Source organism: Ursus americanus, chromosome 28, assembly GCF_024610735.1.
Source record: "Ursus americanus isolate L20-20 chromosome 28, mUrsAme1.1.p, whole genome shotgun sequence".
Taxonomy (NCBI): domain Eukaryota; kingdom Metazoa; phylum Chordata; class Mammalia; order Carnivora; family Ursidae; genus Ursus; species Ursus americanus.
This window is the reverse complement of record NC_142154.1, coordinates 3,716,058-3,741,292: the sequence shown is the minus strand read 5'-3', so window position 1 is coordinate 3,741,292 and position 25,235 is coordinate 3,716,058. Positions and strand designations below refer to the sequence as shown.

At 41.4% G+C, this 25,235-nt stretch overlaps 2 protein-coding genes across 9 annotated transcripts in view; one reads left to right on the top strand and one right to left on the bottom strand.

Annotated features, from left to right (window-relative positions):
• The window catches only part of TM6SF1 (transmembrane 6 superfamily member 1), an 83,172-nt gene that overhangs the window by 38,457 nt on the left and 19,480 nt on the right, over positions 1-25,235 (top strand). For 5 of the 8 annotated variants that reach the window (XM_087856591.1, XM_087856592.1, XM_087856590.1 and 2 more), the window contains one exon: positions 8,866-8,983. In XM_087856591.1, the coding sequence (XP_087712717.1) occupies positions 8,866-8,983 (118 nt within the window). Of the gene's footprint in view, positions 1-101; positions 197-5,774; positions 7,376-8,865; positions 8,984-25,235 lie in introns of those variants that run through there. The other 3 variants (XM_045813192.2, XM_045813184.2, XM_087856594.1) reach the window with 2 other exon arrangements.
• HDGFL3 (HDGF like 3) overlaps positions 7,517-25,235 on the bottom strand; it is a 74,818-nt gene continuing 57,099 nt past the window's right edge. The window contains exons 5-6 of the mRNA XM_045813195.2: positions 22,295-22,441; positions 7,517-8,600 (exon numbers count right to left, since the gene is read on the bottom strand). Of these exons, the coding sequence (XP_045669151.1) occupies positions 8,595-8,600; positions 22,295-22,441 (153 nt within the window). The 3' untranslated portion in view covers positions 7,517-8,594. The remainder of the gene's footprint in view (positions 8,601-22,294; positions 22,442-25,235) is intronic.

Here is a 25,235-nt window from a genome sequence, read left to right as displayed (position 1 = left end):
TCTACTTACTTATCTGCGTAAGGATAGGCTGTGTGCTCTGCTGGAGTAGCAAATACTCAGTGGCTTAACACAATAAAGTCTTCTTTCTTGCTTGGACAAAGATCATGTGGGATATTTTCAAGAGCCAGGCCTGGCACCAACCCAACTGCAAGGGAAGCAGATACATGTGGTCTTCCTGTGTGCCCCGGAAGAAACAGTATGATGAACACAGCATTATCCCTGCAGTTTTTCTTTTCTTTTTTTTTTTTTTAAAGCCTCACTTAAAGAAAGCGGAGGCTCAGGGCCGCTTGTTACTTGCCTGGGGTCACAGTTACTAAGTGGCAGAATAGGGATCTGGAATCCCGTCTGACCCCAATGCCCACATTCTTCTCCACTGGTATCCCTCTTCTCATGCAGACGTTAGCTACAGTGGAATCCTATGGCGCACAGCCAGACCTTATGTGGGCGCGGAGGGGGGTGGGAGGAGGTCCTGCCAGTGGGGCCGCGTGCGCTGTGCTAGGCCACAGAAGCATTTAGGAGCTGCAGCGTGCAGCAGGTCACAGGGTAGAGTAAGCCTCGGCTTTTGTTTTACACACCTTATTCTCCTGCACTCCCCAGGACAGAGGGCCTCCCACCAGCCTCTCTTACCAGTCCCTTCCTTAGAGGATTAGCTTGCTCAGAGTTGGACACAGTCATGGTCCCTCTCCATGCCCTGTACCTGGGTCTGCCCTGTAGCGGACCCCGCTGCAGGAGCACGGACCGTCATCATTGAGGAGGCTTGGGAAGGTCACACCCTGGGGGCCAGGGGGTGCTTGAAGTGACAGCACTAAGACTAACCGGGGACTGTACCTGCTGGTGAGGGCCGGGCTTGCAGACGGGCCCTGTGGCTCCGGCCCGGCGGTTCTGGGAAGGGCAGCGGGGCCAGCAGAGCTCTTGGCAGCAGCAGTGGCGGCTTCAGCCAGACCCTAGGCCTCGTGGGCACCCTTGGCTCATCCACCACTGCCCAGCTTGACAAGGTAGCTGGAGGCTACAGACTAGACCCTGCAAATGTCAGGAGGGGGTTTCTCCCAACCAAGGAGAATGGTGTCATCTGAGAACCGTGTGCCTGACAGTCCCATGACTCTGGGCCGGGCCTTAGTACCTACATACTCAGAGTGGTTAGCGTAAGGAAAAGTTACAGATCACACTGGAACCAAAGTGCCCAAGATGAGAACGTTGGATTCCAGTTATGTGACTGGTTTTCTACCTAGCCAATACTTGCTTATGAAATGAATTCTCATCTTGGGAGGGCACCTGGCACATTCATCACAGAAAACACCCTCTACAACCCGACGCACATCCCTCGCCTGATCAAACTGCCATTCCTCATTTAGAAGCTTTATGCACAACCCCACTAACTTTATCCAAGTTTGCATTGCTTGAAAGGCCTAGTGGACTCCTAAGACTACGTGATTTAATAAGAAAAAAAAATCTTTGAAAAATTTCTATATCAATACAAGTCAGTGGAAAAACATGTTAAATCCTTACTGGGTCCCTGGTTTCAGATCATGTAGGATAAATCTGCTGTCTTCAGAAATCAAAAACATCAATCAAAAAGTAAAAAATAAAATCAAATAAAACGAGGACACATTTTACACCCAAAAGCCAGTGGGGACTTATTCATAACTCGTGTCTTTTCATATAAAATTCTTATCGGATTAAAGTTGCAAGTCTAGTTTGACAAGTATTCCAAGCTGCTTAGATCCACTTATTATTAGTACTTTCTAGCAACTGAAGAATTTTTCTCTGCTAAAATATAACTGAAAATTAGAAGAAAATCTAGTCAATATGGTGAAGAGCATGAGCTCTGGAGGGACTAGTTCCTATCTCAGCCTGTCACTGATGAGCTCGTGACCTTGGCCACCTTGGATTCCTCTTCTGTGAAAGTTAGGATAATAGAGGAGCTTTCTCATAAAGCTGCTGGGAGAGGGTTAAGTGAGGGAATATATAGAAAAGGCTTAGAACAGTGCCTGGCACACAACACACTGTGGATCTCTGCTGCTGTCCTTGTTACTGGTTTAAAATTCCCAAGAGGAGTCTAGACAGGAAGTGCCTTGTGTTGCTCAGGATTCATTCATCTGAAGCCACGTATAACAGATGTTATTACCTAAAGATCAGAGAGACTGGGAGAGAGCTTTGGGACAGACTCACAGTGGGTTTGGCAGGGAGCCTGCCGCCCATCCAGTAACACCCACAGCCCTGGAAGCAGGAACAGTCCCCCTTGGGTCAGGCAACGCCCCTTCCCACTCACTGCTTGGACTCGCCTACTCCCTGGCTACGGTGGGTGCTCTGTACTTTCTCACAAAAGGGTCTGGAAGCTTATCTGTGGGTAATTTGGTTGTAGAGTTGACTCTACTGGAGGCGAATTTTATGTTTTTTCCTTATGAAAGCTTTAGGAAGTACCTGAGAGATTTTGGAAGACCATGGATAATTGGGATACTAATGTAATCCTATTTTAATAGTTTGCTTCAAGTGTAATTCATCAGTAAACATCTTTATTTAGTATTAAGATTAGACTTTGGGTTTAACGTCTTCACATGATTATCCTTTTGTGGAGACAGACCATCTTCAAATTGTCTAAAGGTCAAGAAGGGGATCTAAAAACAAAGAGCCCACCTGTGTTCTGAACAAAAGTAGAATGCCAGATGACAACAGGTGATTCTTTTGGCTCTGTCCTAAGCACTCCACAAAGATCAACTCATTGAACCGGCACAGCAATCCCTATGAGGTAGGCTCCATTATTATCCTACTTTTATAGATGAGGAAGCCAAAAAGGTTACATACCTAACCCAAGGTCATATTGCCGGTGGAGCTGGGATCTGACACTGGCCGTCTGGTTCCAGATGCAGTGTTCTTAACGCCTGGACTGTGCTGCTCAGAGAACCCTAAAAAATGACACAGTTCTGGATTAACTACTTGTATTGGCCAAAGAGCCTGACTGTTGTCCCAACGTTCACGTTAGTTTTGGCCTATGATACTTATGTGAACACATGATACTCTTCCAGCTTTTCTTTCTGGAACCAAGATCGTGATTTTTAGTCATTCTTTCCATATTGTCTCTCAATATAAGAAAAGGGAGCTATTAAAGTTTAACTGTTCTTTGGTTTTTTTTTTTGGCCTCATTTTCCATACTAATCATCGATTTAAAAAAATCAAAGCGTATCTTTTAAATTTACTTGAGGTGAAAGCTGATTTAGAATGGCAAGGAAAGAATTAGGGGCCTCCAACGTCACATCACTGAAATTGGCAGAGATTCCTGGGCTCAAGTTGTACCTATGATCCTGGGTGATGGTCCAGCAGTACTGAGCCCAGAGCCATCAGATGCCAGCCTGGGTGCCAGGCTGAGGTCTCGGCCCTGCCCTCGGCGGGCCTCGTGTGCTGGGGGGAGCATCACGCAGGACACACTGTGCAGGCTCTTAGCAGCTATGTGCTTGGGGAGGGAACCGTTCTCAAGGGAGACAGAGGGTTTCCTGAAACTTGAGAACTCTGGAAATGGGACACAGCAGACATAGGGAGGAAGCAGTGGTTGGGTGCTTACCCAGCGGGAGGTGTGACCACGGTAAACACACCTGTCAGAGCTGCAGGCAGTGTCAGAAACAGCAGAACACTGGCCTCAGGCTTCTCTTACCCGCAGACACCTCTTTGAGCTAGAAACATAAATCTGTACCCCTCGGTAAATAATTCTAGAGAAGGAAGGCCTACCAAAATAGGTATAAAAATGAGAAATGCTTTGTAGAACCTTTTTGTATTTTGACAGTCACAAGACCATTGTTGTTTAATGTTTATTGAGCTCTAACAATGTGAGAGGCGCCACACAAAACATGAGACACAGTACCTGCCCGGTGGGCTTACAATCTAATCTAAGGACATAATCATTTTGTAGTGTTGCCATGATTTTGCTGTTTTTGAAAATGAGGTATTAACTGCACTGGGGAGTGCAGGAAAAGAGCCTACAGAATCACTGACTTTTTATGCAGGTCTCCCTATGCAAGTAGGCATGATTGCCCGTATTACTTAATCTCTCAAAGTATGGTTGCCTTTTCCCCAAACCTGGTGATTTTTGTCATGTGTACAAGTGTCTATAAAGACAGAGACATCAAACCCACATTTTTGAAGATCAAGGTTCATATCAGGCCTCTAGTCAGAAAACACTGTTATTGAAAAGGGGCCCTAGGGAAAAACAGCAACAGGGGCGAAGCTCCTGGTCAGTGTTCCTAGAACAGCCCAAGAGCGGCTCCTTGGGGCAGCCTCTCCAATGCCCGTTACTCACAAGGTCTTTTGTCTTCAGAGCCCGGAGAGGGAATGTTACCATCTGCTAGGTGCTGTCTGGGCATCTGCCTGGGGGACATGTGTTTGAGGGCAGAGCCCTCACAGAGCCTCATGGATCCCAACCGCAGAGGTGGACACAGTTTCTGTGTTGGTCCTTGGTAACACACCACACTAATTTCTCATCTCCAGAGAGTAGCGGAACTGTATGTGAGGTCCCTAGAACGTATCAGTAATTTGTAAAAATGTAGCCTGTTAAAGTACCTGTCACGGATACAAATCCGTACACACGCCACCGCCACCGATGAAAGCTTGTCCTTTTCTTCTCATGGTAAAGTCAAGTGCTAAGGAACACTTTTATCTGTTAACCATTTAACAGAATAAACTGATTTCATACGGAAGGAAGTGTAAGGTAAATTATACGTGTTTAAAGCAAATTACTTAGCTTTCATTCTTATTATTCTGTGACTTCTTTAGGTTATAAAGCTTCTCTCTTCACTTTGATCCTAATGAACTAATAATTCATCACTTGTTATATTTAGATTTCCAATCCTTTATTCACATATAGCTTAGATTTCAGTAAGATATGAAAACGCAGACTCCAGGGTTGCATTTTGTAACAATACGAGAATCCTGAGGAAATCCTCACACAGAAGCCTTTTCTAATACAGTTTTCCCCTGTGCTTATGAAAAGTATCAAAAAAGATACATTCTGAATGTACGTTATGAACAAGTATATAAGTACAAATGGCAAGCTCTAGCCTCAGGTTATGCTGACAAGCTGTACTTCTAAATAAATCAGAATTTGATTTGAAAAGGTTGCCCGCATGTACATTTACCATTTTATAAAGAGCAACCACAGTCCTACCCCTACCCGAGTTGGCAACAACCTTACTTAGAAAACAACCCTTAAAGTATTTTTAAAATTGCATAAAAAACAAATACCTGCAGAAATAAACAAAAAAATATATAATGAAGGGCTTTGAGCTCTTGTTGCAAGGAATAGGTAAAAGACTGATTAATGAAGCTGGGTCCTCGGTGCTTCTCTTTAAATATCTATATTAAAAATATTTTCACTTTCTAAACTCTGTACTTTCATTTTTATTGGAACACATTTAGTTAGCCACAAGTGAGCGCCTGTATAGATCTCCAGAATGCAAATCAGAAAACCAAACCAAACCAAACCAAACCACCACCACCTGAGATTTTATTCAATTTTTCTTTAAATTGAGCCACTGGCGTTTGGTAAGGGGCACTGGAACCGTGAATCAACAGCCGGCATGATAAAGCCATGCTAAGGAAGGTATGCTTTATTTGAACAGTTAAGACTGGCCCTAAATTCTGTGAAATTAGACTATGGGTTGTTTGAGAGGACTGGTTTGAGGGCGCAGGAAACATGGTCTGAATGAATCATCCAGAACACATTGTGAATCCAACTGAACACAGAATTCATGCTTACCTCCCCCCCCCCTTTTTTTTAAATGCAACAGGCTCAGTTTTCTCACATCGGTGCTTCTCTTCATGCTAGAACTGCTTATGTCTACAGAGTCCCCGAAGAAGCGAAAACCCTTTTTCTAGCATTAAACATAGCGTACGGAGTTCTTCCTCAGCTCTTGGCCTATCGTTGTATCTACAAACCAGAGTTCTTTATAAAAACAAAGGCAGATGAAAAAGTTGAATAAAAATACTATTCCATGTTCCTCCTCTCTAGATCACTGACTTTTGTTATCCTGCTACTGGTATTTTGTCCCATTTCACTCCCTTCCCACAGAGGAATACTTAAGAATACATAAATTCTCGCTCAACACTGTATGTGTGAGCTCTCATATGGTATTGTGTGGGTAAATTGTGGGTATATTTTATTTTTTTGAAGGAAAAGTGAAGTTGAGAAACAGTTTGCTTAAACAAATATATTCAAAATTATTTGTGAATAAACTTGACCATCTATTTCAATATTCTGTTTGCACATATTAAATGTAACTGTAAACAATTACAATTTAGCTCCTACAATAGTGAGCATGAAAATGAAACTATTCAAAAGTGAATATGGCCTATGCATATTAAAAAATTCAAAACAGCAAATACTGGAGAGATACTTGTTGCATATAAAGATACATATGCATCATTATTAACCTCAATATAAAAAGCAAATCATCACAATATTTTAAAATGTTATTTGAAAAATGTTTTCCCAAAGAAAGTATACTATTTACTGCTGTTTTAAAAACTGCTTTTAATAAAATTTTTTTGTGAGTCTAAATAGCTAAGGAGGGATTGATAACTTATCATTACCCTTAATGAATACTTGTTTTATTGGTGACTGGAAATATTTCTATTGTATTTCTGTGTATATTTTTAATAAATTTTTTTGGCCTTTTATGAAAACAAATCTTATTAAATTTGAAACATTTTGTATTTTTTTTCAGAAACAGTTTTATAGTTTTTAGGATTTTTATTTTAAAAATCTGTCAGTTACATGTTCCAATTCAAAATGTCATCTACATTCTCCTTATGGTTTAGTGTGAGCAATGAAGAGGACTTTTGGTGAATTAATTAAATTTCATTAATTTAAAATGAAATTAAAACACTCAAAATTAAAAAGTACTTTACAAGGAAAAAGAACTGGACTGGCATCCCTATTATCTTTTAATGGAACTTTTCATACTTGCAATTATGAGTATAGAGAAAAATTAATATTTAAGCGAGAGACACAAACTAAAAATCTAGCTGCCTTCTCAGTGCCCTAGAGGGGTAAGTAGACTGGTGCTTTCATACGCTCGGCTGCCATAACCATCACCATCACCATCACCACCAGCACCATCACCATCCTCAATGGCCCTACTTTTAGAACGTCTCACATTTTCTCTTCACGTTATTTATTAGCTCTTCACCAAAATAAGAAAACAAAAAAAATGGGAGTCCAAATCAATGCACGGATGATGTCAAGGGTGCGAATTTAGGGTCCACTGAGCTGGTAAATATGATCTGAGACATGCAAGCAATCGTGTAGCCATTCCTTTCCCTCCCCCATGTTTACAAAAAAACCTAAAACCCAATGTTCAAAAAAAAAAAAGAAAGAAAAAGAAAACCCTCACCTGCACTTGATTCTATTGTCAACTTGCTGTTAACAATTTTTGCTTTAATATATGAATTACATTAATACCTCACATTACATAGATGAAGCCAAATTACACTAACTTCGTTGTTTACACCTCAAATCTTACTCCCAGTACACATTCCAATAAATTTATTCTGTAAAAACAATACATTTTTTTGTTTTTGATTTTTTTTTTTACAGTAAACTTTTCAACTACAAACCTTGAATACGCGAAAGATGTTCCAAGGACAAGCATAACAGGATTGATAAAACCCAAACTGACTAAATGTGTTCTCACAATAGAAGCTGGCATAAAAATAAATAAAATTCTCTATTATCACAATAGCAACAATAATGTACACATAATAATGGTTTGTGGATGAATATCGACTATTCTAATTCTAGTTCCAAAAGAAAACAATGGTTCATTTAAAAGTCAATGCAGTGTCTGGTTTCCCATAGGGCTACTGCTGATTCCAGCTTTAAAATGTAAATTATCCACCTTGAGTGATTAGCTCAAATTGTACTGGCATTGGGGAAAAAAATAAATCATTGCCTTTATTTCGGAATAACACAAAAGACTCACTAACTTCACATATAAAAACTGAGTTTGTGTACGTAACTATGAGTTTTGAGAAGTATAAGCTGTCGACTAGCTATTTCTAATACGGAATAGATATTTTACAGTATGATTAAACTTTACACATGGCCTCAAAACTGAAGGACGATTTTAATTTCATCTTCAATATGCCAACATTATGTGTTTAGGAACTGGTTCCTGGGTTCTGTCACAGAGGAAATCCCTTAAGCATTATGTTGAGTGGTCATTTTTTAAAAATGCTACTTTATATTTAATGGAGTGTCTGGTGATAGTGGAGTAAAGGCAGGAGAATGATGAACGTAACTGCCTTGATAAAAGGATCCTAGACATGTTTAAGTTTGTGCAAAAATCTTGATAATCCTTAGTGGTTAAGGGCAACTTCATGCAACCAAATAACATGAAATTAAATCAATAACCTTAAAAAAAGGCTAAAATGTCTTTTTTTTCCCCCAAACACAACAGAGAGGAATGTGAATAATGTACATACAAACTGGGGTTCTGTCAATGACAACAAGGAATATGTGTTGGTTCATATCAAATCCAAGATTATTAGACAACCAAATGTATAACCTTCTTGTGGTTTCTCTTAATATGCAGCATTCATTATGGTAGTTAGGTCTGTAAAAAAAAGAAAGAAAACAAGCCTTTAGATGATTTAGGATATTAACAATAAAAACTATCCATACCTATAAAGTATATAATAAGTGGGATTTTCTGAGATTTTAATCTGTCCTGTAGCATTAACAATACTCAGCAAGAACAGCCCGTGAGGCTTTGCTTGATACCTATCAGTTCAAAAAGCTAAAGGAGGTGCTAGGGCATCTTTAGTGTTCCATCAAAAAAAAAGGAAACAAAACAATAAACTTTGTCTACTGTCTGGCAGGGACAGAGTGCAGTAGTGTGCACTTGTACAGCTCAGGACAATGTGTATTGCTGGGATAAAGTCAATGGAGAAATTGAGATAATCCATCTTTGGGAGGACTGTGATGTCAGAAAGAAAGGTAAGCTGCTTCAAATTTAAAAAGCACTTGCGATGTATGCAAATTATTCTGTATAATATTTATAACTTAATTACTTGGGACATATGGCTCGAAGAAATACAAGATTTAACAAAATCAAGATGTATGAAAAGAAAGGAAGTCTATATTTCTTTTAAAATTTAGATGGCATCTGTGTGACAAAATATTTCCGTTTCCGAAAAGAATTCTGTTTCAATCTGGTCCTACTTTAAATTGTATCCAGTTACATTTCCTCAGAGGGATGCTGTTTTTGTTTTCTTCATCATTAACCCAAATACATTACTCCCCCCACCCCCATGCTCTCAAGGGATGAATGAAAGAGCGAACTCAGGCCCCATTCTTTTTTCCTAAAACAGCTTTCTTCCATTCTTTCCTTTGCTAAGTGAAAGGACTTGCTTGTGAGCTCATGAGTGCTCGTGCGTGGATATGGTCTCACATACATAGTCCAAATCTGCAGCACACATTATACAGGACCTTCCAATAGGAAAAGTTACTAAACCTCAAGATGGCAGAAATACATTTCTTTTACAGCCTGCTCTGTTCCTACCAGAATGAGAAAGTCAATTAAAAAAAAATAATAAAAATCACATTTAAAATCTGTGAACCTGCAAAATGCAGTGACTAGTGACTCCTAATTATTTATTAACACATAAAAATACAAGACAGGATTATAGTCACAGACTTTGGGGGATTTTTCCTCACTTGTGAAGGAGGAAGACACCCATTTAGAGCAATGAAAAATTGTTAACCAAAGAAATTTGTTTAACGATGTCTTTTTATTAATATCAATGTGAACGGCAATAAAATCTGTGTGTACATTGGCAGAACATTCATAGTAACAACTACTCAAACTGTATCGAAGAACATTTCTGGGACAGATGGTCCCACAGCAGCCTCAGAATATAATTAATGCTCCAAACAAGGTGAAGGTGGTACCAGAACATGACCACAACTCTAAGGACATGGGGTCTTTTTTTTGGGTCTTTCAACAAGGTACTGTCAAATGGGTGCTTATAAAAAGTGAATTATAGATCACTTGTCGTACCATCATCACTCTATTTGCGTCTCTGCATCAAAAACTACCTTGCTAGTTCATAATGGTACATATCCTGGACATGGTGCTCGGAGCACGCGCTAGCCTGGAAGTCTCCTCCAAGGAAGCAGCCAGAAGTGGCGCCTTCTGCGCTGGTGGCCTGGTGGCCGTGCTCCGGGCCTGCCGCCCTCCATCAGATAATGGCGGACTCATGCAAGCACATTCCCCCCTGAGGCACAGGAAGAGGCTGTGGGTGCACGCAGAGCTGAAGGATACCCAGAACACAGCAGAAGTTATGAGACAGAAGTCACAGGATCTTTTCATGGAGCACCATTGTCACTTGACAAAATGATGACAGATAAACTATGGTTATTCAAACACTTTCTCAAAAATAAGCGAAACGAGCCTGTTACCATCAAGGAGGACAACTGGTAGCATTTGTTGTCAATGACAAAGTTTGAGCTTTTAAGTGAAACTTAGAATTCTGGAAAACTTAATCCTCCACGATCAAAACTTCCCAATAAGGACTTTTCTGACACAATATACCTGATACGTGAAAATGTGATTAAAAATACTTGATAATGAAATACCTGGAAGACCCAAATTACTCATGGAACCCATATTTTCCAAATGGGTAAAAGTTATTCAAATGGCAGACAGTCCAATGGACTCTATTAACAGAATACACAAAGTTCAGAGTTCACACTGCAACTAACCCTTTAGAAACGACCACTTACACAGAGCTAGTGTAGTATCAAAGAACATTCGCGATGATCTGAAGAAACTATTAAAATACTTGTATCTCCACTTTCCAACTACATATCTATGTGAGGCCACATTTTCTTCGCACCCCTCAACCAAACAACATATCGCCAGAAACTGAACACAGAAGCAGACAGGAGAGAACCCTGATGTCTTCTATTAAGCCAGACATTAAAGAAATTTTTTAAAATGCAAAACATTATGGGGTGCCTGGCTCACTTTCAGTAGAGTGTGTGACTCTTTGATCTCAGGGTCATGAGCTCGAGCCCCATGCTGGGTGTAGAGGTTGCTAAAAAATAAATGAAAACTTAAAAAAAAAAAAAAAAGTAAAGCAATGTCATTTTTCTCAAAACAAAGCATTTTTGGAAAAATGTAGTTATTTTGTATAAAAATGTGTTATGTAAATGAGTACTGTTTTACAACAAATTAATAAATATCTTAAAGTTAGTTTTTATTCCTAATTAAATAAATATCCACAGGTGTCACAAAAGCTCTTTGGGGCCCTCAATAAGTTATAAGAGTATTAAAGGGGTGCTGAGACCAAAAAGTTTGATGAACCACACTGGCTTAGAAGATACAAAAGTACATGGTTAGAAGTGAGGCTGGACAGATAAACTGGGATCAGAGTATGAAGGCCACTGCATGCTGAAGTAAGGAGCCTGGACTTGATCTTGAGGGCAATGGGGAGACATAAGGACGTAGCCCCATACTACAGAAAGAAAATAGGTCAGCCTCGGAAGAATAAAAGCATGGACACTGCTTAGCAGTTATAGCGAACCCAGTGGCTGTCCTCCCAGTATTTCTTCTATCCTCTGCTCCTCCCTGCTATTATCTGTGGCCTTGTGGTTTGGGGACTTGACTCCAGCTCCAGGACCACTGACTGGTCCAAGCCAGTTTTAATCTCTTTGTTATCAGTGGTTGGTTCAGGGATGGGCAACTCTCTGACGCTGTCTCCAGGGATCCCTGCCTCCTACTAGTCATAACATTGTGTAATGCCCTCCCCTTGAGTGTGGGCTGGACCTTGTGACTTGCTTCTATTGATCTGATGAGGAAAAAGTGATGGGAATGTCACTTCTGAGATTAGATTATGAAGGACTGGCTTCCGTCTTGCTAGCGCACGCGCGCGCTCCCTCTCTCTCTCTCTCTCTCTCTCTCTCGCTGAGGAAGACAGCTGCCATGGTGGAGAGGCTCACGTGTCAAGGAACCTAAGGGGCCTCTGGCCAAAGTTAGTGAGGAACTAAATCCTGCCAACAACTACTAAGGGAGCTTGGAAGAGGACCAACCCCCAGCTGAGCTTCAAAATGATTTGAGCCCCTGCTAACACCTTAATAGCAGCTTTGGAGAGAACCAGAGATGGAGGACTCCACAAGTTATGCCTGTCTGGATTCCTGATCCAAGGAAAATGCCAGATAATAAATGCTGTTTTAAGCCACTATGTCTTGAGGTAATTTGTTACATGGCAATAAACAATACAGCAGGCCCAAGCCAATCAGTGCACAGTATTCCTGTCATAAAGATTAGTAACCCCTACTTCATAGCCCCATGAATCAAGACGGGAAGCTCCAAGTGTTCTGAAGCCTGCCCTTTTCTGCCTCATGCTTTGAACTGTCAGGAATGAGGATGTTGTTAGAGAGCCTCTGGAAGTCAAGGGGGCCCCAGAACTCTGTGGGTTTCTTTCTCATAAGAACGTCTTCTCTCCTTCCCTCACCAATACTCACAACCTCAACCCATCTGCCTCAAAATTATCAAGCCTTTTATCCTTATGGCCTTATACTGACTGCAGTTACCACAGACGGGCTCCTGAGCATCTGTCACCTTCTAGATTCTCACCTCCAGTCAGCTTTGTCCATGTGAGCTTATGACTTCATCTCTTAAACTCTCCTACCCCCACCTAGATTCCTTGATCCTTCAACTAGGCCCCTAGGAAATCACAGTCAGCCACTAGCAAATCTCCCATATTCCCAACCTGCATTTCTTGGATATTCTGCCCCCTAACTTATTCTAACGGAAACCTGGTTCCCCCTGGGGATTGTGCTGCTGCTTCTCCTGCAGCCCTCACCTCACATGGTAGCTCTTCGCTCTGCCACGGCTCTTGTACTGCCAGTCCGGAGGTGGGGAAGCTGTCCTTCCTGATCGCCACCTGTTTGTAAGCTGTTCCTCCTTTCTCCTGTGCTCTCCCCTGACCACCCAATCCTCCCAGCTTTGAACCTCCAGACTGTGACCTGCCACCTCTCCTGCCTGCAGTCACCTCCAGACCCTGTGGGTTACTCCTTACTCCTTGAAGAGTTCAGCTCTGTCCCACTGTCATTCAACATCATAACCACTGGGAAGTCTGTCCATGTACACTGTCCTTCCAAAACTCTGACCTCTCCGTGCCTTGATTTTCTCTCCTCCAGAGATCTTGTCCTCCACCCCACCTCAGTCACTCATCCCCCACGGCTAGTTCTTAGGCAAGTGATTCTCAACCCCTGGGAGTACAGGAGTCCCCTACTGATCTGCGGTTTCACTGTCTTTGGTCAACTGTGATCGGGAAGCGGACGATCTTCCTTCTGACCTTTCCATCAGAAGGTCAACAGCAGCCTATGTCACAGGGGCTATGTTACTCCCCTCACTTCATCTCATCCTGTAGGCATTCTGTCATCTCCCTTCCTCAATCACAGCAAGAAGGGTGAGTACTGCGCAGTAAGGTATTTTGAGAGAGGTCACTTTCAGTTTACTTGTATTATAGAATATTGTTACAGTTGTTCTATTTTATTATGAGCTATTGTTGTTAACCTCTTACTGTGCCTAACTTATACATTAAACTTTATCATAGCTACGTACATATAGGTAAAAATAGAGTAAATATGGGGTTCGTACTGCCCACGGTTTCAGGCATCCACTGGGGGTCTGCGAATGTATCTCCTGCAGATAAGGGGGTACAACTGTATTTGCAAACATGGTTTTAAGTCACTGTTTTGGGGGGGCGAAATTATGGAAGCATTTTCGGTTGTCCTAAGAACTTGGGGGTTGTCTGGAACTGTGCCATGAACGGTACTCACCCAGTGAAATGTCCCACTCAAGTTCCAGCACCATCTGCAGGTCAGCAGCAACCACCACAACTCTTCCATAATCTGATTAAACATCGCACTCTTCCATCACCACTTGTCTCCAGCTCTCTCTCTCTTTAGCTAGGACGCCACCTCCAATAATTCTTTGATACTCAAAATCCTTTGACTCACTCCCTTCCTCATGCCTTTTTTTCCCCTTCCAAATATATTCTGGGTTCAATGATCCATCACTGTAACTGCTCCCTTCCTTGCACAAAATCCATTTTCTGCCTCTACCCCCCTTCACTCTACTCTAAGCAAACCCCAACTCCAGGTACACTCAATTCTCTGCCTTTCTGTGGTTGCACGGTTGCATACGCCTGGAGAGGATCACACACCCATCCCGACGACTGTTCTCACTTTAAATCATGACCACTAACCTCAAGTGAACCCTCACTGCTGCCTGGCAATTCCACTTCATTCCCCAAGTCTACTCACTCTTCTCTTCTTCTAAGTGACTACTTTGTCCCATTCCCTCTCTCTCGAAACTTCCAACACTTCTTCCCGTTATCACTCTCAAATGCTGACCTCGCTTCCTAAGAAAACTGAAGCAATCAGATGAGAACTTTTACAAAGTCTCACCCTAAGTACCCACTTACCTGTCTTCCCTCCCACTTCAGCGGGTGAACCAAGGTAACCCCTCCAGATGTGCCCTATATCTTATGCCTCCTTGTCTTCTGAAGAGCACTGCTTTGGCAATTCTCTCCTACATTATCATTTTGTGATCATTCCTCAAGTGAATCATTCTTACCAGGACATGGGCTGCAAATTCTCCCATCAAGAAAAAAAGCCCCTCTTGACTTTCTACCTTGGACCATGACTATTAAGTATTTTAAAAGAAGTTTAAGATTAGTCTACTAGCCCTACAAGGCATCAGGACTCATTATACAGCTATTATAACTAAGAAAAGTACGGTACTGACCAAAGGAACATAAAAGAACCCAGAGAGCGAGACATGGCTATGACACACGACACTGCAGGTCAGAGAGGAAACGAGGGACAATTTAATAAATGGTGCCAGTTCCCATGGTTATGCTGTGGGGAAAAAAGGCAACAGTCCTACCTCATATTACACCCCAAAATTAATTCCAGATGGATTAAACACTAAAATGTTCAAAACAAAACTTTACAAATGTAAAAGGAAATATAGGACCGTGTCTTTCCAATCTTGGGAAAGGGACAGGTTTCTTTTTTTTTTTTTTAAGATTTTATTTATTTATTTGACAGAGAGAGACAGCCAGCGAGAGAGGGAACACAAGCAGGGGGAGTGGGAGAGGAAGAAGAAGTCTCCCAGTGGAGGAGCCTGATGTGGGACTCAATCCCAGAATGCTGGGATCACGCCCTGAGCCGAAGGCAGACACTTGACGACTGCGCCACCCAGGTGCCCCAAGGGACAGGTTTCTTAAACAAGACAGAAGAATGCTAACCATAACAGAAATTTGAGACAGTTGATTATAGTAGAGAAAGTCTGTTCACCGAAAGGTATCATAAAAAAATCAGACAAGCTACAAATGTGGAGAAGATATGTACAATGCACACGACCAACCATACTAGTTAGAATCCAGAATATGTGAAGGAGTCCTACAAATCAGTACCCAAAAATAACCCAATAGGAGAATGGGCAAAATGCAAAATCAAGAAGATGCCCAGAAGAAAAAAGGGTAGTAGATAAACATGTGAAAAGAAGCTCAACCGCACTATAAATCAGAGAACTGCAAATTAAGACTATAATTTACCCTTGTGATTACAGGCAAAAAGTCTGACAATGACACATCAGTCACAGGAAACCCATACACTGATGGTGGGAGTGTGAACTGGCCCGATCCTTAGGGATGGACTTCGGCATTCTCTTACAAAGCTCAAAACCGTGAGCTCCTGAGCCAGCATGGCCAGTTCTCACGTATATCCCCTAAAGAACCTCTTGCGCATGTGCACGAGGAGGCAAACAGGAGGGTGTTCACAGCAATGCAGTTCGTAATTGCAAAAAGCTGGAAACAACCAACATGCCCATCAAGAGGAGACTGAATCAAGTGTGGTGTATTCATAGGGCTGAGTCTTACACAGCAGTGGAGAGTTAACAAGCTACTCTGTGCACAACCGTGTGAGGGACTCCTCGAAGCATATTAGAAAGTGAATGTCACTGTTGTTTGAAAAGCTCAAAAATGAACAAAAGTAAACAATATATTATTTAAGTATACCTGTATGTTATATGTGAGCTAAAATTTTGAAAATGAAAGGAAATAATAGAACACTAGTGATTATCTCTGGGTGGGAAAAAGATGGTACAAGGGAAGAATATGTAATTAGATGCAAGTTATTGTTCTGTTTTAGTTTTCAGGTTGAGTGGTAGGGTCACTGGTATTCATTAGAATACTATGTTTATTATATTTATATTACATATGTATCCTTCTGTATATGACAAATATATTATTATAAATGGGTTAAAAATAAAAGGATCTTGGGGCGCCTGGGTGGCTCAGTCGTTAAGCATCTGCCTTTGGCTCAGGGCGTGATCCCAGCGTTCTGGGATCGAGCCCCACATCAGGCTCCTCCGCTGGGAGCCTGCTTCTTCCTCTCCCACTCCCCCTGCTTGTGTTCCCTCTCTCGCTGGCTGTCTCTCTGTCAAATAAATAAATAAAATCTTAAAAAAAAAAAAATAAAAAAATAAAAGGCTCTGACTTTCAACAGAGTGGGTCTAGAGGGAACATAAATCAACATCATAAAGGCCATATATGAAAAACCCACAGCTAATTAATACCCAATGGCGAAAAACTGAGAGCTCTTCCTCTAAAATCAGGAATAAGACAAAGATGTCCATTCTTGCCATTTTTACTTAATGTACTGATGTCCTAGCCATAGGAATTGGACAAGAAAAGAAAAGGCATCTAAACTGGTAAGGAAAAAGTAAATCTGTCACTATCTGTAGATGACATGATACAACAGATAGAAAACCCTAAAGACCACCGAGAAACTATCTGAATAAATGAATTCAGTAAAGTTGTAAGATACAAAATTAATATACACAAATCTATTGTTTCTACATACCAATAATAAAGTAGCAGAAAGAGACATTTAGAAAACAGTCCTAATTATAATTGCACCAGAAAGAATAAAAAACCTAGGAAGAAACTTAACCAAGCTCGTGACAGACCTGTACTCTGAAAACAACAAATCACTGATGAAAGAAAGTGAAGATGACATCAATGGAAAGATATTCCATGCTCATGGATTGGAAGAACAAATATTCTCAAAATGTCCATACTACCCAGAGCAATCCACAGATGCAATGCAATCCCTATCAAAATACCAAAGCATTTTTCACAGAACTAGAACAAGTAAATACTAAAATTTGTATGGAACCACAAAAGATCCCAAAAAGCCAAAGCGATCTTGAGAAAGAAGAACAAAGCTGGAGGTATCACCCAAACTTCAAGATATACTACAAAGCTACATTAATCAAAGAGTATGGTACTGGCACAAAAAGAGATATATATTTCAATGGAACAGAACAAAAAGCCCCAAAATCAACCCATACTTACATGGTCAATTAATCTTGACAAAAGAGGCATGAATATACAATAAACGTTGCTGGGAAAACTGAACAGCTAACATGCAAAAGAATGAAAGTGGACCACATTCGTGTCTATACACAAAAATAAACGCAAAATGGATTAAAGACCTAAATGTGAGACCTGAAACCATGAAACCCCTAAAAGAAAACATAAGTAATCATCTTGGACATCAGGCTTATTTAGCAACATTTTTCTAGATGTGTCTCCCTAGGAAAAGGAAACAAAAGCAAAAACAAACTATAGACACTTCATCAAAATAAAAAGCTTTTGTACAGCAAAGGAAACCATCAATAAAATAAGAAGGCAACCTATGATATGGGAGAAGATATCTGCAAATGATATATCTGATAAGGGGTTAGTATCCAATATATATATAGAACTCATACAACTCAATACCAAAAAACCAAATACTCCTATTAAAAAACAGGCAGAAGACCTGAATAGACATTTTCCCAAAGAAGACATCCAGATGGCCAACAGACACATGAAAAGATGCTCAACATCACTCTTCATCAGGGAAATGCACATCAAAACTACCATGAGGTGGGATCTCCCACCTCACACCTATCAGAATGGCTAATATCAAAAGGACAAGAAACAACAGATGTTGGTGAAAATGTGGAGAAAAAGGAACCCTTGTGCACTGTTGGTAGGAATGTAAATTGGTGCAACCCTTGTGGAAAACAGTATGGAGGTTCCTCAAAAAATTAACAGTAGAACTCTCACATGATCCAGTAATTCCACTACTGGGCATTTACCCAAAGAAAATGAAAACACTACTTCAAAAAGATACATGGGGGCGCTTGGGTGGCTCAGTTAAATGGCGAACTCTTTTTTTTTTTTTTAAAGATTTTATTTATTTATTTGACAGAGATAGCCAGCGAGAGAGGGAACACAAGCAGGGGGAGTGGGAGAGGAAGAAGCAGGCTCATAGCGGAGGAGCCTGATGTGGGGCTCGATCCCATAACGCCGGGATCACGCCCTGAGCCGAAGGCAGGCGCTCAACCGCTGTGCCACCCAGGCGCCCCTAAATGGCGAACTCTTGATTCTGGCTCAGGTCATGATCTCAGGGTCCTGGGACTAAGCCCCATGTTAGGCTCTGCACTTAGCAGGGAGAGTCTGTTTGAGGATTCTCTCTTGTTCTCTCCTTCCGCACCCCCCACAACCCCCCACTTTCTCTAAAATAAATAAATAAATCTTAAAAAAGAAAGATATATGCACTCTTGGGTATACTGCAGCACTATTTCTAATAGCCAAGTTGTGGAAACAAACTAAGTGTCCATCAATAGATGAACAGATAAAGAAGATACGGTGTGTATATATATATATATATGCAATGGCATACTACTCAGCCATACAAGGAGTGAGATCTTGCCATTTGTGACAACATGGATGGACCTAGTGAGTATTATGCTAAGTGAATTAAGTCAGACAATGAAGACAAATACCATGATTTCACTTAAATATGGAATCTAAACAGAATCAGACCCATAAATACAGAGAACAAACTGATGATTGCCACAAGGAGGAGGGCCAGGATGGGCTGAATTGGTGAAGGGGAATGGGAGGTCTGGGCTTCCAGTTATGGGATGAGTACGTCATGGGACAAGGTACAGCAGACAGAATACAGTGAATGGTATTGTAACAGTGCTGTGTGTTGACAGGTGGTGGTTACATTTGTGGTGAGCACAGCATAAATATTGACTTGTCAAATCGCTACACTGTACATTCGAAAATGATGTAATAATGTATGTCAACCATACTTCAACTTAAATGAATGACTGAATGAATAAATGGATGGATCTCAGGCTCCTGCTTTACATTCAGGCTCTTAACTGGCTATGTGACCCTGGACGAATCTTTCCAGCCTGAGTTTCCCCAGGTACAAAATGGAGATTATACATCCTGGGATTTGTGTGGGGATTAGATAAGACAGTGCACAGACAGCATTTAACATAATATATGGCACATAGTAAAGATGTTAGCCCTCACTACTCTGAGTCTGCTGCTGTTGCTACTTCTAACAGCAACTGTTTTCTGAAGTGCTTTCAAGATATCGGAGTTGAAATTGTTTCATTAACCATTAGAAGAATGGGTCTACAATGCAGGAGATACAGAGTGGGAAGTCATCAGTAATATATAATAGTTGAAACCATGAGAGTGGGGACAACGGACACAGGGGAAGCTTGCAGAATAGTTGAACGCCAAGACGAATGGAAGGAAGGAGCTCTAGAAAGAGACTGAGAAGGAACTGGATGCAGAAGGAGAAGAGACTGGTGACCTGGAGGCAAAGTCAGGAGGGAAGGTGGCTAGTGGCATTAAATGCTGCACAGGTGAAATAAAGACTAAAGGATTTAGATAAAGACCAAACCCTGGATTTGGCAACGAGAGGATCTCCATGGACCTTTACAAGAGCATTTCCATGAAATGGTGAAGAAGCAACAAGAGTGCAAAGGAGGAAGGCATGAGTAGGTGAAGGAATGGACACTGGAGGAAAGAGAACTCTTCTAGGAAGTTTAGAGATGAAGAGAAAAGTGAAAAGAGTAGGATATATGGGGGAAGGGAGGCCTAACACCGTTTCTAGGCAGAAGGAAAAGATAAAGGTACAGGATGACAGGTGACCACCGCCTGAGTGAGGCGTTGGGAAAAAGGAGGAGGAGACGATACTCCGGACCCTGGTAGCAGAAAGGTGCAGAATAATGCTTCTCAGACTTGAATGTGCCTATGAATGACCCGGGGGGGTTAGTTAAAAAGACTCTCATTTGGAAGGCCTGGGGTGGGGCCTGGGATTCTGCACCTTTAACAAGCTTGCCAAGTGATACTGATGCTACTTGCCCACAGATCACCCTCTGAGCAGTACCGGTGCAGACCATCTCTTCCTCGGTCACAGAAATGCAGATAGAAGGAGTTCATAAAGGGAGACAGGTCGTGAGGGTTTTGCTGTATGCATATTGAAGCCACCTGGGATGAAGATGGCAGGTGGGATAAAAAGAAAATCAAACGAGTAAGGTACTCATGCCTTTGGTGACTATTAACAGGACTGTTCCCAGGAGGACTACCAGCAAAGGTAAGGAAAGAGGACTCTTTACTGGAAAGAGGTCAAGAGAAGAACGATACGCAGAGGACAGAGTAAAGCTGAGTGGCTAAGAGGGATAAGGGAACAATCAGAATCACAACTGGGGAGTAATTTTGGTTAATTGCATGGAGGAGGAGTTGAGAGGTAAACAGTACTGACAAGAATAGTCAAGCACTCAGCTGAAACCAGAATCTCACAGAAGAACAATAATAATGTATTTTGTGGATTACTATTTCAAAACGATTTGCCACTGTCCAATTAGTCTTCATAGAGAAAAGACTAATAGAAAATGACCAGGGGCAAAATGTGCCTTCACTAATACTTTTAAGTTAATAGAGGTTAACAAAAGTTAAGATCAAAGACATCCAGATGGCCAACAGACACATGAAAAAATGCTCAACACCTCTCATCATCAGGGAAATGTGTATCAAAACCACAGTGAGATATCACTTCGCACCTGTCAGAATGGCTGGACTCAAAACGTAAGAAGTAACAAGGGTTGGCGAGGATGTGGACAAATGGAAACCGTGCACTGTTAGCAGGAATATAAACTGGTACAGCCACTGTGGAAAACAGTATGGAGTTCCTTAAAAAGTTAAAAATATTGGCGACTCCGCTTCTGGGTATTTATCTGAAGAAGATGAAATCACCAATTTAAAGAGACATATGCATCCCTATGTTCACTGCAGCATTATTTACAATAGCCAAGATACGGAAGCAGCCCAAGTGTCCATCTATAGATGAATGGATAAAGATGTGGTGTATATGTACACTGGAATATTACTCAGCTGTAAAAAAAATGAGATCTCACCATTTGTGACAACATGGATGGACCTAGAGGGTATTATGCTAAGTGAAACAAGTCAAAAAGAAAGACAAATACCATATGATTTCACTCATATGTGGAATCTAAAAAACAAAACAAAACAAAACAAACAAAACAAAACATAAACAGCGCCCCAGATACAGGAGACAGACTTTGGTTACCACCAGAGGGAGGGGCTGAGGAGTGGGTGAAATGGGTGAACTAGGTCAAGGGGACCGAGAGGTACAAACTTCCAGTTATACAAAGTCAGTCACAGGGATGCAAAGTCCAGCACAGGGAACAGGGACAATAATATCATAGTAACTTTGTATGATGATGGATTGGAACCAGACCATCACCGTGAACTCTTAGTAATGGCTATGAATGTGGGCTCACTGTTGTGCATCTGAAAGTAATACAATATCGTATATCAACTACACTTTAAAATAGAGTTAACAAAATTCAAAGTGGACAAGTCTTCCCCTTCCATACTTTAAATACCAGTCTTTACATATTGTTGGAATACTTAAATATTTAAAGTCCCTGTGGGTACATTAAAGTACAAACTGCTTCTAGGAAAGAAGCCGTAGTATGAAATCCCCCATTTTGAACATGCAATCTTATGATAGAAGAAATACAACTGTAAAATTTTGAGATGGCATTTCATAATTTCAATATTTCACATCTTACTTTTTAAAAGACTCTCAAGTTGCTGCAGTTAGTTTAAAACAGAAGAGACCTGTTCATAGAGTTCTAAACTGACAGACAGGCGTACCACCCCCCGGCTCTCTTGTGTTCTCAGACCCTGAGCAGCTGATCGTTCTCCCAGGAGCTGTGTGGGCCCTCCCAGGAGGCTGCGAGCCTCTCCGTCTACTGGGACAGGGTTTACTAACGCTCGCTCTGAAGCACCATGTCTTCTAGGTTAGAAGGGGAGCGAGACCACACGCTGTCCTTACCCCTTCACTGGTTTTCTGCAAGTCTGAAGTCGTGTTCCTTGTGTCATTGCCGGCGTCTCCACCCTCAGAGCTGCTTTTGTTCTCCTCTTCTTTGCAGTCCTTGTCATCTTCATCTCCTGGAGATTTCCGGGACTGTTTAGAGGATTTCTAAACGTTTGGACAAATCAAAAATTATAAGCAAAAGTACAACTCCAATGTACAAGTGTAAGTAAGAAATGCAGAAGTGAGGGGCGCCTGGGTGGCACAGCGGTTAAGCGTCTGCCTTCAGCTCAGGGCGTGATCCCGGCGTTGTGGGATCGAGCCCCACATCAGGCTCCTCCGCTATGAGCCTGCTTCTTCCTCTCCCACTCCCCCTGCTTGTGTTCCCTCTCTCGCTGGCTGTCTCTATCTCTGTCAGATAAATAAATAAAATCTTTAAAAAAAAAAAAAAAGAAATGCAGAAGTGGCTGACCTACATCCAGTCATGTGGCTCGCTACAACATACCAGTACAACACGGTGATGTGCCGAGGCTGGGCCAGATGACCTGGGACAGACTGTGTCACCTCACTGGGCCTCAGAGTAACCAGCTGGAAAAGGAGGTACAGGTGCACTCAATGACCTGTTCGTTCTTTCCAGCAGTGCAATGTTAGGAGCAGAAAATAAAGATTCATGTCCCCAGGGCACTGCCAACGGACGAACGACAGCTGAATGGACACCATGGTACCACCTTAGGAGGCCACAGAGCCACCCAGCTTCCCCAGCATTTCACAGTAGAAACTCGGGTCCAAACAGGGAGGCGAACTATCGAAGGTAGTAAGTGAATATTCATGTTGAGACGCCTGTTGAAGCTCTTTGGTTAAGCGCAGACAACACTTATGTCACCATGTGATAGAAACTGACTTTAATCTTTTAAATTATGGATGGTTATTGAAGAGCCCGAGGGACTAGCCCTTTTTTCTTATCACCTTGCCTTTGAAACCAAGATGAACTCTAAGGAAGATGAAAATACAGTTCTAGTTTACAGCCAGAGTTGTTCTGCAGAACAGCATTAAAATGATCAAAAGCCCACCCCGCTGTGCACCTTTAAGAAAGTAAAATGTACCATATCACTAACATGTCCTCTCAGAAATTTTAAGAATCTTTAAGCACATGGCAAATAGGAGCTGAGGCAAAACTGATTTAGCCATGTCACTTTTGGTCTTCCAGAAATGAATTAGCAAATTGGAGCTTCCTCAATCAATATTTTAAATACAAGTTCCAAAGAGAAAATATCTTCTAGCTATGTGACAGAGCATGTAATTACATTGCTTCTATTTCACTTAACTGAAACCACCAACCCAGCCCAAAATGTCAGTTTAAAATGAGGTCATCTTTACTTTTTACAGGAAAGAAAAGCAGAGATTTAATAATCCAAATGTGGAGTTTCTACCGTTAAAGCTAAGATCAAGCAGGACAATACAAAAAGCAAACTACTTTTTGTTTTCCTAGTAAATACAGTATAATTATTGAAATGTAGTAACTGCTTTATGTAGTAATTCTCAAATAATAGTTCCTGTAGGCCAGGTAATAATACACAAGTCCCTGAAGTTCACAATGCTTACCAAGGATCCTAACGAGCAAGCGCACAGTGACTCTGTAAGTACTACAGTCTGGCACGTGGACCAGAATTAGGGCCGTAGTGCAACTCTGCTCCAGAGTCACAGTCAGTACTGGAAGAAATCTGGCTGCCCGGCTAGATTTGGTAACCCTGCAAAGCTCTTACTGTACTGCAAACGCACATCAAGGCAAATCTTGCAATCCTGGGGAAGGACCCTCCATCTGTTTCAGCACTGTAGTCTTCAACTGGTTGTGCGTCCACCTGTTGCTACCTTCGTTTTTTTTAACTAAGATGACTAGTGGTTTAGCATCATCACCAGTTTACTGTGTTGTGAGGCTCTCTGATTTGCCCTACTTTACACGGTAAATGATGTGTGTGCAAAATAGTTTGACCTGTAATTTTCCAGTATCTGTTGTGGCCCAGATGTGAATCATCCATATACCTACTGCTAAAGAGAGACACACATAACCTCCTTCAAATCTGCTTTCTGACTGAGATGTAGTCAAAAGTTTGTGAACCACTGGTTTTCAGTGGCAAAGGAAGATTATCTAACCTGAAGAAATAGGTGTAAACAAAGACCACCATGTTCAACAAAAACATTAGGGAAGCCAAGGAGAAAGGCGATTATGTCAGGAAAGTGCTTCCCTACATGTGGGTCTCAGATCAGCAGACTGCCTTACCTGAAAATTTGATTCTCAGACCCCACACCCAAGACCTACTCCAACAGAAATTCAGGCAGTGAGGCTTAGCAGTGTGTGTTTGAACAAGCTCTCCAGGTAATTCTGACCTGTGTTCAAATTTGAGAACCACGGTGCTAAGTTTCTCAGTCAGTATTAAAAATTAAAAACCTTTTATGTGCTTCCAAAGTTTTTGTGTTTGTGCATAATTTATCTTGACAATAAATAAAATAGTAAAGAGTCAAAGAAATTTAAAAATAGTGGTTCTTAAGTGATCATGGAAGTTGTGATCTTTGGAAGGAAAAGAAAAAAAAAGATGATCCCTTAATCTAAAATGGATAAACCTTAGTAAGTAAAGTATGTCTTGACCCCTTCACTGCTTTAAACTGCATATCCACATCGGGTCTGAGCCCCATGACTTCTGGTCTTCACTACAAGCAAGGAAATAATGACACTGAAAAGCCGCATACCCACACTGTCAAATGCCTCAGATACCTCGGGTAGCGTAGGTAATTCAGAGGGGTACAACACATCACACAGCTCAGCAGGCAATCATAAATTTAAAATATCAATTGAATTGGATATTTAAGCGAAATCCAAAATAACTAAAAAAAAAAAAAATTCAGCTTACAAAATTCCTGACAAGGAAAATTCTAATTATTTTGTTGTGATTTGCAAACTTTATCC